Raw genomic sequence first — 16,050 nt, 5'->3', positions numbered from 1 at the left:
TTTAAAATGATTAGCTTATTCTCATAATCTAATAATCAATGCTATCTATGTCTCCGATTTTATAAATTTTAAACAAAAAGCTGTTAGATATTATTAGTTTTGGTGATGTCAAATATCAAAACAAAAGGTTTGCAGCAAATGTTTATCTCATGTAGGGCTGACAAGTAACCCGCAACTTGACCACCTTGCCCGCAACAATAAAGATTGGGCCTATTTGAGCCTGTCCAAAAAAGAAATAAATGGGTGGGTTTCAATATTAAATGGGCTGGCTATGGGCATAGGAACAGGCTACCCGTACCTGCCCGTTTAGCTTTTTTTTTTTTGGTTAAAGAAAAAGGTGGGAGACCTAGGACAAAAAGTGTCGCACAACACACAGCCTTGCACACCCTCACTCAATGTCTTACCTTCGGCACTGCCTCCCAACTCTAACTCTCCGCACTCTTGCCATCTCGCTTCTTGCTCTTGCCTTCTAGCTCTGTCTCTCACACCCACAGTCTCGTTGCTCGCTCAATCGATCACTTAGTCCCAATATCAAAGTAGCAACATCCGACAATAACTCCTCCTATCGCATCACCTCTCACTCTCAGTCTTGTTGGCATCTCACGTCCTCCCTCATTGTGATGTCAACGACGATGTCTCCCTTACTTATTAGTCTCCCCCTCTCACCTCCTAGTATTTACATTCTACACTTTAGTAAGCTATAAATCTCCCTTCCCTGTTAGTCTCCCTATCTCACCTCTGAAGAAGAAGATGATTATGATGATGAATGATGATGATTCGATGAATAATCCTTTAGATTTTTATATTTGTGGTTGTCCTATTTTAAGCTTGAACATTAGAAAGATGGTTTGTGATTTTGTGTACTATGGAGTGTGGACTTTGATTAGTGATGATCATTCTATTTTATGGTTTGATTTTTTGAAGTTTGAACTTTTAATTTCAATAATGAAAGACCTTAGCTTGAAATTTGATTGGTTAATGGTTATACTATTATTATCATATTATGTTATGATTGATTGATGGTTTAATTAGTTATTTATTTATTGCTTGCTTGAGTTATTTCTTGTCTTTAAGCTGAAAAGGTTTAGTAGGAATGAGAATATAATATAATATTTCAATGTCTTCAAATTTAAATAGGTTTTAGAATTTCGTATCTTAAATGGTTTCCCCAAAACCCGCAAAAACCCGCCTAGTTAAAATAGCCGATTTAACAATGGGCTTTAACAGGGCATCTACAGGTACGGGCTAACCCATACCCATATAATCTTAAATGGGCAAGCCATAGGTTAGGGGCTGGGTAGCCCAACCAGCCTGTTACTCTTCCTTAATCTCATGTTTTGACCAACTACCATACTTAATGTGATTATCTTATGTAATTTGTTCAACAAAAGAAAGAAGTTATCATGAGATTGATTCAAAAGAAGAAGAATAGAGATAGAAGAAATAAGAATTTGCAAGATCAAATGGGAATGCTAAGATTTAAGTTCTCAGATTTGATATTGAAGGTTACTATGCTCAACAAGAAGTTGGAGTGGCACAACAGAAAGTTTAAAAAGCCCAATTGGAAGTTATATCAATATACCTTCAGTCACCTTTTATCTAAGCTTGAAAATAATCTTCATAGATGATTTTCAAGTGTGTTTTTTGAGTTCATTATCAATAAACATATTTATCTATAACCTCTTTGAAAAATCAGTATGTTATGTTTTGTTCTTCATTCAGCTCTGACACATGTTCAATATTTCTATAATATCTCCTAAACTATAAATCATTTGAGGTGAAACTTGATTAATATAAAACTAGACTTAGTATAAGGTTCATGGACACCAAGATCAGCTCCAATGAGTTTCATATGAAGGAGATATGCTACTGAGGTTTCGTGCCTTATCACTGACCTTCAGTCACTTTGATGAAGATAACTTTGAAACAACAATGCATTTTGTAGTAGGACTTGTGTTGGAAAGTTGACTCAAAGAGCTTTTTGGTGATAGATCCTTTGTAACATTTGGAGTTGAATTGAAAGATTTACAATCATTCAAAGTTGACCTTTATTTTTCTTGCATCAAAATTTATCGATAAAGTTATCAATAAGCTTTTTGACAATTCATTGTCTTTCAAGAGAATAGCCATTTGTCGATAAGTTTATTGATAACATAGCTTATCAATAATGACTTTGATAACTATACTCAAATTTTAAAGCGTTTGATTATCTCTTTTAAACCTAAATTTGCTTTTAGACATGCACTAAAAGGGTTGAAAGGAAGTATGTTTCACCTCCTGCTCATTTTCCCCATCAATCACTCATCATGATTGGCCGCTTGCTCATCACCTATCGCCTTCACTCTTCTAGCATTGTTAGGTACATTTCTCCTCCCTCTCTTCTCAATTTGAAAACTCATCTAGATAAGGGTGATTTTAGAAGGAGAACATCATTGATGCAATGCTCAAAAAGAACCTACAATTTTGAACCTGGGTGATTTCAAAAGGAGAAGGGCGTAGGTAAAAGATCAAGGTGAATAAAATAATAGAAAAGAAAAGGGAAGAAGAGGATTAGGGTGAAGAGTGATGACCATGAAGTGAGAGAAAAGGATATGAGTAAGTCTGATTTTGATTTTCTTATGCTTTATATTTGTTTTTTATAGTTGGTGTAAATGAAGCTTCAATCTAATATAATGATTTGTACCGAAAAGAATTAATTTCTATCTTTGCTTCTTCTATCCTAAATGTTGTTTAGATGGGCCTTTTTTTTTCTTTTTTTACAGGACGTCCTAATTTGTCCTAGTCTTGTCCCTATCTCAATTAAGACCAAGAAACTTTCAAGATGGGATGGGATACAAGACGAGAATTCCATTTTATGAGAGTTTTCAAGATGGGACATGGGATGGGGGTATGCCAATCCCATCTTCTCTCGTGCGCACCCCTCATCATGCATTTAAGTTGCCTTTTTTATCTATACTTTTAACACGTTTTGATTCTTATCCTTATACTTTTAACAAGTTTTGGTTTTGATCCTTATATTTTTAATGAGTTTTAATTTTGGTCTCTATATACTTAACGACATTGATGAAGGTCACACCATTAAACTCAATTTCATGTCCTTCTAAAGTTATAGGTACTAACATTTTGTATGACACCCCAACCACGCAACTTGGATACTTAGTGTCCAATTAATTACACCATATAAGGGCTTAAGAACTTCGTCCCAGAGCCATGCAAAGCCCAAACAAAACCTTCCTAACGCAATTGTTATCTCAAAGGATTAATCTCAAACAGTTACTCAAGCCGAAACATTTTATAAAATAAAATACAATTTTAGTACCATAGCAATCAAATGTAAATGAACACAACTTGTGCTCAAGGAGCATAATAAAGCCTTCAAGATTCCCTCCTTTAATGCATTCTCTTGACTTCTACTTGATCTCTCACCTAAAATGTTAAAATGATGGGCAAGCACTAATGGGTCGTTTAGTATGCTCGAATTGATTTTGATGGAAATGAAAATGGACATAGATGTGCACCACAAAAAAAAAAAAGGCATTAGTGATGGAATTTAGCGACCAAATTTTATTCCTTCATTAATCTATCGCTAATCTGTAACAAATTCCGTTCCTAAAATTAGTGACAGAATTTAGTGATGAAAATTTAATCTATTCTTAAATTCTGTTACTAATATGTCATTAATTCTATTGTAAAAGAATTAGTGACAGAATTTTCTCATCATTAATTTCTGTTACTAATCCATCCCTAACTCCACTCACAAAATATATTATATAGATAAAAAATACAAATATTATAAACAAAAAATAAATAATAAATATAATATAATTATTATTTGATTTAATATTTGAATAAAAATATTAATGATTAACTATTGAAGTATGCTAAACTAATGCTTAGAAAAGAAAGAGGAAGGAAGAGGATTGAAAAGGAAGAGGAGAGGTTCTAAAGCAGGTGAAGTGGAGGGTAATGATGACGTGATGGCTGTCATGTGGTATTTTAAATTTACAGAACAAATAAATTTAGCAACTTTCATTAAACAAATAAATTTTGGTCACTAATAAATTTAGCAACTTTGATTAGATAAATAAATTCCCATCACTAATTTGTGACAGGATTTTATTACAAATTTGTCATTATTTTGTGACAGAATTTTCATGAGATATCCGTTTCTAATTAGTGATATATTAATGACAAAAATTTTACATCATCAATTTTTATTGATAATATGGTAGTAGTCTGTTGCTAATTAGTAACGGAATTTTGAATTGCGTCACTAAATAATTAGTAACAGTGGAATTAGCAATAGAATTTTCTCTGCCACTAATTTTGATTAGTCACAGAAATTTCCTCCCTAAATTTTGTCACTAATTTGCTGTTTTTCGTAGTGACGGAAATAGAAATGGATATGGAGATGAAAATAGAGTTTAAAATTGTGTTTGCATACACATGGGATTTTTGTATAAAATACTAAAATGCCCTCCTACAAAACTCCTGCCCAATAAACATTCATAAAAAACCATTCTTCTTCATTGACAAGATAAATCAAAGCAGCATCACTAAGAAAAATCCAGAAAATCCAGCAACATAAATCAAACCCAAAATAATCACACAGTCCAAGGACATTATCAACTTTCAAAATCGACATCCTACATATCACTCGTCAACCACTGTCACCTTTAGAAGCAATATGAATTTCTTGTTTTCTAAGTTTCCACCAAATGAGCATTCAAATGATGTTTCTAAGATAGGAATCTTGTATTATTTTTCCTACATTTATTTTTTTAATCAAAGTTAAGCCAACTTTTGCTCGCTATGAGAGGTGCCCACGTTTAGTATCCAATAGTGCCTTGAATAGCATTACCTCAAATAGGAAGATATCTAAGCTTTAGCAACAAAAAAAAAGTCGAGCCAACTTTTGCCAAATACTAATGCACTATTGAATTTGACTACAAATATACTTAATCGGTTGTAAAATTCAAAATCCCAAAGCAACTTCAACAAGATGCAATGAATAGATGAAATCATCATTTACAATCAATACTGTCAAGCATGAGAGAAAGCTTAGAAGTTCAAATGTAGGGAAAAACAAGGGTGTCATCATAGATGGGGTCATCGACATCGAGAAAGGTGACGGTTGCCAGATATAAGGGGACAAAGACAGAGAAGAAAACATGGGTGCTATTAGCCGTTGCACAATCTTGTTCAAAAAGTAAAAGAAATGAGGGAAGAAGGCAAATTTAAATTTGAGGAGAAGATGAAGCTAGAGATCCTTGAAAAATGGGGGAGGAGGCCAAGATGAAGCTGGACACCACCGCCAGGTTGCCGCTCGACAACACCATCGCCGTCACATTTGTGAGCACAAGTTGTCTGTGGATTGCGTCGGCAGCGGGAGGACAAGGGAGATGGTGGCTCGACAACTTAAAGGGAAGAGACAAAGGCTAAAAATGAAAATACTGATATGGAATTAGAAATGTTGGGGTCTTAACATGGAAATCATTTCCATATATTTTGATGGATATGGAAATGGAATTTTTTCAAATTCCATGCTACCAAATATACTCAGAGCATGGAATTGGGTTCCATTTCCATTTCCATATGCTCATAACCCAAAAATTCTACCATGTAGATACAAAATAACAAACAAAAGAAATTATAAATTAGGCACACATATATAGATGTACCATCTATCTTTTTCATCATTAGCACCAAATATGACATTATAATTTATAATAGCTATATGCAAAGCCCATTAATATGATTTTTGAATGAATTTGTGAACTCGCCTTTGATGATTTTCAAGTGGTATTTGTTGATGATTTTCAAATGTTGGTTTGTGAATGAATTTGTGAACTTGCCTTTGAAAGCCCGAATTACATATGTGAAATGTTTGTGAATTGAATCTGAAGTGGTTTTGGAAATATGATTTGTAAATAATAACAAAGGGAAAACTGTTTACTCGCACGTGTTTATGGGATGCATTTTAATAGGATTATTTTATAATACAAATGATTAAAAGAGTACTTTAAAAAAACAACACATATTTTATATAAATAATTAACTTAATTAATTTTTTTAATTTTTATAAATTAGTTTTCTAATTCTTAAATTTAAAGCAGAAGAGTATATAACAATAATGGGGAACTGATAAAAAAATAATAGGGGGATTGTGCTATATACACAAATGTGAACCATCAAAACTCAACCTTTCCTTTTGCATGCACTGCAATACCATTGATTAAGAAATAAAATGAAAAAGTAGAACTAGAAAATACATGGCAAAATTTAATATGGAAAATTTTAGGGGAAAGCATGATTACATAACATTTTATATCTGTGAAGTGTGAATATAGCAGCTTTTTAACATTTGAGATATTCTTATAAACTATTTCAAAGTTAATATTCCTCCTATCTTTAACATAAGAGTTACTTAACTAGTTTAGATGGATAAAAAAAAATAAATTACTTAATTCTAGCAAATATGACATGATCTTCTTAAAATACTCCTACGTAATATTATATTACATGTTAGTTTATAAGTTAAATAGCTTAGTCTAAAATAATAATAAATATGAAAAATAAAATGAATTATAGTCTTACATTTAAGATTAAAATCAACTCCCTAACTCATCTCTACGTTTAGGACATGAGGAGTGCTAATATTAATATTAACAACATATAATTATTTAATGTTAGATAAATACTACTCCCTTTGGTCCCTATTATAAGTTATTTTCAATACTTCTCACATACCAATAAAAAAAATTAATAGCACTGAATTTGTCATAAAGTATTAAAACTCAAGTGAATTTTAATATTACCCTAATTCTCACATACCAGAAAATGTATTAAAAATATATTTCATAGTTTCTCTCACTCATATATTTTATTTTTCTCAGTATTTGTTAGTCAACAGAAGTAAAGGTGAAAAAAGTTCATTAATTAAGAACAAACCTTTTTGCTATAACTATAAATGACTTATAAATAGAAACACAGTGACATATTGAGTTCCGATATCGTATTAATTTTTATTATCTCATTGCCCTTCTTATTATGGACATATATAGAAAAAAAATTCAATACTACTTGAAACTAAGCAAATGCCTTGTGAAAAAGACTAAAAGTATCTATTAATTGTTGTCTTGTGACTTATAATAAGAACCTGAGGAAGTGTTAGCCGAGAATCCCATAAAAACAGTGAGTATAGGCAGTTATACTGGATACACATGAATTGAGTTTAATTTATATAACTTCTACAAAAATACAAAGCGAGAACCACGTACCCTTCTGACGGGTTTTGGACCGAACTACCAGTTTGTGTATAAATTAATACGCTGGACTGGTGGGTGCGCAATGCCTAATGTTCATCGTATTGCCTAGGGCTCTGCATTGATCTAACTCTAATATGCTGCTCGTTCTTCAATTCAACTGGGTCCAACAATTGATTCCATGGGCGCATTAACATCTTCGCAATCGCTCTCGTTCTTTGATTTTCTCGATCACATGCGAAACCTTGCTTCCATTAATCTTGTCCGATCCATCAAGAGATGAACGCCCCTTTTCTTTTCATCTTTCTGGCTCAATCATATACCTCTGGTATTAGCTTTTTGAATTTTGTGGTTTTTTAGTTGCGAATGGCTGCTGCATTCCTTTTCCCCCTTGCTTATGTGTAGTTTCGTGTTTAGGAAGTTTGTCAATAGTTGAATGCCCAAGATGTTCGAATCACTGAGATTTGGTAGAATTGGTGGAATTGCAAGGATATTCCCCCCCCCCCTCTATCGGCATAGACCAATTCCAAAAATATTGAAATCTAAAACTACTTGAGCACAACATTTAGAGCAGAAATTGAATTGCCAATTTAATTACTTGCTTTAGAGTTGATGGTGTGGTACAAGACCCTCTCGCATTTATCGGTGAATGGACCTTTTTCAATTTCTTGGTCTTGCATTTTTAATTTAAGGCCTTAGTTTTCACGATTATAAATGGATATGTTTGTATATTTTAATCAAATCATATTATTTTAATTGTGATTGGGTTGATTACCCGATTCAATAAGCCGGCTCAATTTTCAGTAGCTCATTGGGCATAAAATTTGCGCATATTGAGGATTTGAAATTGAAACCTAAGTAGCATTGCCAAATTCCTCTAATGAGTACGCTGTTACTAGTAAAATATAGAGAGTACATGGCAACTCATTTTCCACACCAGCAGTGTACAATTAACTATCATAAAGTAGAACAAGAAACTTCATTACTACAATTTTTCCAAAATGTGCTGTTATGCCACAAGGAAAATTCTAAACTAAGCAGAGGATGATCTTCTGATAAATCTACATTCGAAGATACATTGAATCGGAATAAGAAAGAATAAGAGACATAAACCTAACCTATTTTGAACTCACAAGAATAAAGGTAGATTTCATTTCTTTTTCTCTTTATTTCAACGAAGAATTGAATGACACGCACATTAGAAATGGAACCTTGTTCAAAATTAGAATGCAGAATCATAAGGTTGCACCCTTCATTGTTAGATTCCCCAAAATCTTCAGTGAAAAACAACCTTGAACCAACCAACGTCAATGAAGTCATATGAGGATCAAACCAACCTCAAACAAGCAAACTTGTCTGCAGAGATCCCATATTCCCATGCCCATGTATTGACCATCAAAATCTTCAATGTCAAACCACCCTAAACCATTCAGAACCTGTTAATCGTATGATCTCAGATAGATCCAGCTATTCAAAACTAAATGTGTCTTAGATTACAAGCAATAAGTTGTTATACATATAGTCAAGTTAAAAATGAAATGTCAGCATCAGATGGCTCAGAACTAATCAACCTCTATGACAAAGTCATCCCCTGTAATGGATTCATATCATTGAAAATACGTGTGTAAATTTAGACCTATCAAATCAAATTCACTCAAATCAGATTCACTAGCAAAATAATAACGCCAAAGCAGTATCAATCCTTATGCATGGTCATAGTGCATTCCCCATAATACAATATACATCCGAAGTCCAATCTGCAAATATTCAATCATATATCACCTTAGAAATCATTAGCAGCCAAATTAGGAAAATCTGAACAGGTAGCAGGATGGTTGAACTCCGAGTCCAACATCAACAAATGAAGGTGGAGGCTCTAGAATATCCATATCTCCATCCTCTGCCTTGGGACTAAGGTCATGCGGTGCCAACGCCTCATCTGGATTATAAATATCTTTGGTGCTTTAAATGCTTTGGGAAGCCTAGGTGAAAGAAACGGAAGAATTAAACTAAATGAAGGAAACATCAACTCCATACTAATTTAACAGAAATTAATGACAGACCTGATATGTACAATTTTTTTGTTGAGTCTGAGCATGTTGGAGGTTAGAGAGGTTAGAGACCATAGTTCTCATCTCATCATGAAGCTCAGCAATAATCTCATTTCGAGTTGATTGACAAATTTCCTGAAGCGCTTTACGAATCTGTTCTCGAACCATGGCCGTAATCTCCTCTTTAGATACATTTGCTGGAGAGCTTCGTGAAGTTGGCCCAAAGTATTGAATGAGACCAATCGTTTTTCCTACCTCTCTAACACGACCAAGGTGATCCAGCTTCCCAATTGCTGTTGCCAAGATGTCCATTCTCCCCTTTTGAGTGAAGGAACCTTGACTACTTTGCTTCTCAAGTGCATCCTGTAACATACAAGCAATAAATATAATCTTAAGCAGACATGAACATAACTTCAATTTATTTAAATTTGATTGCTTACAATTTTTCCAGCAATCTCAGCAACCTTTGGATTTATATATTGGCCTTTCTTTATCCTCCCTTCCTTCCATTTTTGGTGGCGAGTTGCACGAGATGGGGCCTGAACAATGATGCCAGGATTTGATTTTGCAACTTCCTGCGTTGTCTTCAAATTAGCTTGCATGATATTCTGCTCTACTTTCTTATAACCCCCACGAGACATACAACGCTGATATAAATTTTTAGACTGCCTCTCTTTATTTACAACACTTAATTTCTGTAAAAATAAAACAAAGCAAACTAAGTCAATGAAATAAAATAAATCAAAATAAATTGTCTGTAAACTAAAATGATGATTAAAGAAATTTACTTGAAATTCAGGGTCTTGACGTGACTCCACAAACTTTCTCCAGGTCTCTTGATCAAGAAATGGGCATTTTAAACGTGGATCCTCATTGTTCTTAGCACCTTGAATGTATACTCTGGTGAGTATTGTCTTAAAATCTTTCCATCGCCCATGTACTTGCTGCAACCAATGCTTCTTCATCTCATGGGTGGGAGGGACATCATAAGTATGCTGCATGCATTTGAATAAATTAAAAGTACCAATAATAATTATATTTAAAACAACATTTAAAAGAAAAGGAGAAGAAAACTGTATGCCAAAATATCTTTCCAAACCGTGTCCCTTGTAGTTTCTGGTACTGACTTCCAATTAGGGAACAAAATGCCAACTTTACTTTGGGCTATAAAGCCTATATAGCTAATGAATCTACCCCCCTCTGCACCAAGGGGATTCTTGCCATCATCAAATTCCACATGCATCCTGTCAGTAGCACCATGATGTGCACCCAGCTTTGTGAACTTAATTATGCCTCTACCCCTTTTCCTACTCGATATGCCCTTCATGTTATTCCCACTAGAACCCTCCATGTGCCTGTTGAGAAAATAAGGTGAGATAGGTAAGTAGATTGAAATTCTTAGCCCAACAAAAAAAAAAAAAAAAAAAAAAAAAGAACATGAAAGAATATTACCCATCAAGTTTTGAAACGAATTCAGCAGAGTTTTCCCTAGAAGTTGAACCTCCTGAAATATTCAAATGATAGAACATTACTCATTCCAAAGCAAATTATGATAAACATGTTTAAAATGTGTGCGGGTCCAAATGATCCATAGCTTAAGCTAAATAACAACAAGTCTTATCCCACTACATGAGATTGCTTAAGCTAAACATGACCTCAAAAAAAAAAAACACCTATCAAACTAATCCAGTGTTTAAGATAAATAGATTAATATAACAATTTAAAATATCACAAAGCATCAGATTATCTTTCCATCAAATGTCTTCCATGTGCGTGCCCAAGTTTCCATATTTTCAGGGAGAAGAGGGGAGGAGCTAGAGACAGAGAGTACCTCTTGCCAATGAATGAGAGCCATGTTCTTTAGTCATTTGAACTCCACTGGTTGAAGGCGTTATCTCAGGTTCAGTTATATTATTAGAAGCATCAAATCCAGGGCCTCTTGAGATCTTCATGTTTAATGAATTTGTATAATGGCAAGTTTCACAAATCCAATCATCAAGAGCTTTTCGGACAGAAATTCGCATACAATAACTGCAAACAGAGAGAATAGCATTAATTAAGAATGAGATCTATTTAGCCCCAAAAATACAATTCATGAAGCCATTGAAATGATCGCAAGACAATCAGGCGACCAATTATGTAATAACATCTAGAAAATTGATTATAAATGTCAAATATGAGATCTGGCTCTTTAACTTGCTCTGCAAAATTACTGCACAAGTAAAATGGAGAAAAGGATTTTTTTTTTTTTAAAAAACAGCACAACAGCAATTGAAAATCAAGCCAACTAAAGACATTTGATGGATGACTGCACACATCAGGCTTATAAAAGGAAGTGGCTAACGCAATCATCCTTCTCTTAGAAATGAAAACCATACACAAATACAAACCACTGATGTTGAAAAATAGAAAGGGGCAAAGGTGAGAGATCAATACATATGTTCGCGAGCTACATTGCATTTGGAGCACGTAGCAATAGATTCTGGCCCCAAGAGCACCACATACATCACAAGGTTCAACCTGCAATGGAAACAAACACGATAACTTTTTGAAAATCAATTATACAGAGAAGCCCAGTCTTCTTGATCCCTCCTTTTGAACAAGTAAAATTTCCTTTCGGAAACAAATACAGTGGAATTAGGATTTTCTCTTACACTGAGGGTATCGTCTTGTTGCTCCAATTTCATGACTGCTTAAGGCTTCTTACTGTGATTTCTGGGCTGCTTCTTCTGCAAGGATGAGAAAGCAAAAGGAGAAAATCACGGTGATTATTATGTCTCCTTACTGTGGCTTTTGAATCCGTTAGCCATACAAAGAGGATGTTTGACAAAGACATACAAGATAGAAGATCAATTCAAGATTATATCCACGTATAGCAGAAGTAGACCAAGCGCACTGACAATATCGTCATCAACCATCTTAAGGCATTTTAAACAAGCTGATATATCACTAATGACTATAAATGTTTCAGCATCACTCTAAATTCTGTGGCTGTATTTGGAATCAGTCCTTAGTTCATCCTTTATCTTAAGTTTAAACAAGCATAACCTGAAAAATGGTTTTGAAACCCACAAGCGCCCTAGTTCACCAAATAAAAACTAATAATCTGGAAAGTCAATGCCTTTCTTCTATGAGTGAAAATAGAACTGATCGTAGCAGCAATGGGGGAAAAAACAATTATTACTCAATCCTCAAACAAATGTTTGTATCTCAGAGAGAATGAGAGAGTGAAATGAACAAAACCGAAAACGTGCATGAATCGTCGAGGGAAACCTTGAATGTTGAAATCGGAACCAGAAGGCAACCCAAGACCGTTACATGCATTTTACTCTTACCTCGTTTCGTCTGAACTTCTCACTATTTTCGCCCTCTAACGCTTTTCGTCTTCTCCCTGTTGCGTCTTCACTCGAGCTTCTTTTTTTTTCCCTTTGCTCTTTTTTTTAAAATATTGCAGGGAAAAGTCGAACAGGCCACTACATTTCCGCCTTTCTTCACCCAGTCCGAAACGAAACAGTCCCTGGGAACAAGATGAACCGGGTAAAAGAATCGATTTCTTGGGTCCGTTTGGATGAGCGATTGGAAAAGCAACTTATAGGAAAAGTAGCTTATGGAGAAGTGAAGTTGGTAAAAGCTAAATTGGATAAGCTGAATTGTGTTTAGATTGGAGTTCAGAAAAGCTAATTTGCAGAAGTGAGATTGGTAAAAAGGTGTTTGGATTATAGTTGAGTAAAAGTGAGTTTGGTTATAAAATGACTAAAATGGGTATAAGTGTTAATAAATAATGAAATATGATTAAAAAAAAATGATTTGACATAATACAATGAAATTAAAATAATTTATTATGAAGAAGTCAAATTAATGAGTGAATTAAATTTTAAAATTTCAAAAAAATCATAACAAATATTTTAAATATAATGTGAAACATGAAAAAAAATGAATTGATATAATACAGTGAATTATTGTTAATTTGATATGAAGAAGTGAAATTGATCGAGGGAATTAAATTTGAAAACATAAGAGAAATGAAAAAAAAAATTGCAAATATAAAACGAAACATAATTTGAATGGGTAAACATGTTTTTAACTCCAATTTACAGTATTGCAATAAAGTGAAACTAAATAATATTACATAACTAATCAATAGATAAGCTATGGATAATTTGGTCTCTGATTGCATCACGGACGCGATTCATATGCGATGAAGACTGTGATGTAACATTTGAAGATGATGGTTGACTAGCTTCAGCCTGATCATGTTCGCCCACATTATTACCATTTTCAGCTTATTCAAAAAACAAGTCGGAGCTCGAATGTCTCCTTATAAGGTTATGAATGGCCATTGTTGCACAAACCAGATACACTTGTGTTTGGAAGTCGTAACTGCGCATATTTCGTAGGACTTGAAATCTATTCTTCCAAACACTGAATGTTCTTTCTATTGTGCACCTTAAACTGGAATGATAATAATTAAAGGCTTCGTTGCTATTTCGGAATCCTACTTGTCGTCGAAAGTCTGGAAGGTGGTAGCGCTCAGATCTGTATGGACCTAGATATCCATTTGGTGTTGGATATCCCGCATCAACCAAGTAATATTTCCCTAATGATTCATGAAACAATTTGAGAGATTGTGAAATGAATAAAAGTATGAAATAATTAAAAAAACATGCATGATTGGAACACGTAAACATATACCTGGAGGTGGATGAGGGAAATTAAGAGATGAATTTGTAATAGCACTATCAAATATACGAGCATCATGTGCAGATCCCTCCCATCCTGCCAAGACAAAAGTGAAACACATATCCCAGTCACATACAGCCATGACATTTTGTGATGGATATCCCTTTCTGCCAATAAATTTGTCTCGTTTTGCAGCGGGGACAACACACTGTATATGAGTGCCATCAATTGCTTCGATTGTGTCCTTAAAAAATGGGTAGTAACGTGGATCGTTCTCAATTTTTCTATGAGTTCCACGAAATGTTGGATCTATGGGTCGAATAAGTTCACTCGATAGGCTAAGACAAGCTTGCAGTACATTATGAAAGTGCCTACTTACAGTTTCCCCTGATCGTTGAAATCGTTCCTGGATCATTCTATTGCATTGTCCATGTGCAACCGTGTTTAAAAACATCGCAACCATTTCTTCAATTCCTACGTACTTAGACTTTTGTAAACCATGTTCCACCAATTTAGTACATAAGAGGTGGAAAACATCTTTATCCATTCTAAACATTTCATGACATCGATCATCATGCCCATTCATAATGCCTTGTACCCATAAATTTCCTGTCTGCTCACTAGTTCTGCACGGTTGTTTAAACATGTACATTTCACAATAATGACCAACCAATGCACCTACTGCTTCATATTGTGTTAATTCCTCATTAATTATGGTTGAATGGTCATCTTCATTTGGCTGTGAATCGTTATTCCAATTCCATAAAGTATCTTCATTCCATGGTGAATCATCGTTCCAATTAGCCATTTCTGGAATTAACCCTGTAATTATGGTGAAAACAAAATGTAAGCATTATAAGGATTACACTAAACAAAGTGTAAATAATTTTCATACTGCAAACAGAAAAACCAAACGCATAGATGACAAGTAGAAATTAGCGTAAATATATTACATAATGATTAATAAAGTTCCTACAACATGCCACATCAGTTTAAGTTAAAACATAATGATTAATAAAGTTCCTACAACATGCCACATCAGTTTAGGTTAAAACAGCAGGTAGTTCAGGTTAACAAGTGCAATAACAATAGTTAAACAGCTAAGTCCTAAACTAAATCCTATTCTGCAGGTCACTTCCATGTGTCTGGGTCTTGTGCTGCCGGTATCAACCACCTCAACAACTTGCTTCTATCATGCATAAACCCCAAATAGGCTCGCCTAGCCCATCTCAACCGCGTAAGCATCTTGGCACATGCATAATATAGTTGATTGTCATCATTAAGCTCCTCAACGGTAGTCAGGTGTGCCAAAACCTTATCAACTACTTGGGGATCTTCAACCAATGCTGCTGCTCGCTTGTCAGAAGCAGCTGCTATGACACTCAGGCTATCAGAAATTAATGTAGATGCAGCAACTTTCTTCTTCTTCTTTGCATCTGATGTCTCACCCCTCTTTCTCTTTCCATAGCTTCCTGAGCCACTTGGTCCAGTACTTGCGGGGGTGTTTATGTTGCAAGCAGCGAAGTCATTTGTGAACCCTACACTGGCTGTTGGGTCCACACCAAAGTTTTCATCCTCACTATCCCCTGACCCTTCTTGTTGGTCTAGCCCGACTCTATAAACATCCTCCTCCTCTTCTATGTCAGGCTGTGGAGCAAACGCTGGCTGAGGCTGTGAGCTGATGGTGCGTACGCATACTCTCCCAAAGCCACAACATCTCTGAATATTTTCATCAATCTGATGCAAACATCAACCCCTGATGTCTAAATTTCTTGAAATTAGGGTCCACCTACATGAACATAATTAGGCATAATTAAGCGATGTTCCTTCTGATATTCAAAATTAAAACTCAACTAACACAAATAGTTACCAGTATTTTTCGTTGCCACCACTCATCAGAGGCCAACACCCTATTTGTGGCTGCATCATAACCAATGCCAGTCTCCCCAGACATCAGTTTTTCCCACAACTTCCAATCTTTTCTCAATACATCAAATCTGTTCTTCAGTTGCCTTCTGTCATAATTTTCCCGCTCCTTTCCCGAAAATTCTTTT

At 34.7% G+C, this 16,050-nt stretch overlaps 2 protein-coding genes across 2 annotated transcripts; both read right to left on the bottom strand.

The window, feature by feature from the left end:
• Window positions 1-8,581: 8,581 nt before the first annotated feature.
• Window positions 8,582-11,270, bottom strand: LOC114745655 (uncharacterized). The gene is made up of 7 exons (XM_028933816.1): window positions 11,148-11,270; window positions 10,769-10,820; window positions 10,416-10,671; window positions 10,105-10,311; window positions 9,757-10,011; window positions 9,389-9,679; window positions 8,582-8,701 (listed from the first exon to the last, which is right to left on the bottom strand). Exons 1-7 carry the CDS (start codon window positions 11,266-11,268, stop codon window positions 8,582-8,584), a joined length of 1,302 nt encoding a protein of 433 aa, XP_028789649.1. The 5' UTR covers window positions 11,269-11,270.
• A 3,857-nt stretch (window positions 11,271-15,127) lies between these two features.
• On the bottom strand, window positions 15,128-15,729 carry LOC114745654 (uncharacterized). The gene is made up of 2 exons (XM_028933815.1): window positions 15,657-15,729; window positions 15,128-15,543 (listed from the first exon to the last, which is right to left on the bottom strand). Exons 1-2 carry the CDS (start codon window positions 15,727-15,729, stop codon window positions 15,128-15,130), a joined length of 489 nt encoding a protein of 162 aa, XP_028789648.1.
• Between the last annotated feature and the right edge of the window lie 321 nt (window positions 15,730-16,050).

The sequence above is a fragment of the Neltuma alba genome, unplaced genomic scaffold, assembly GCF_004799145.2.
Source record: "Neltuma alba isolate B1F8T4 unplaced genomic scaffold, ASM479914v2 tig00004747_pilon, whole genome shotgun sequence".
NCBI classification, from domain to species: domain Eukaryota; kingdom Viridiplantae; phylum Streptophyta; class Magnoliopsida; order Fabales; family Fabaceae; genus Neltuma; species Neltuma alba.
This window is presented reverse-complemented; position numbering and strand designations above follow the sequence as displayed.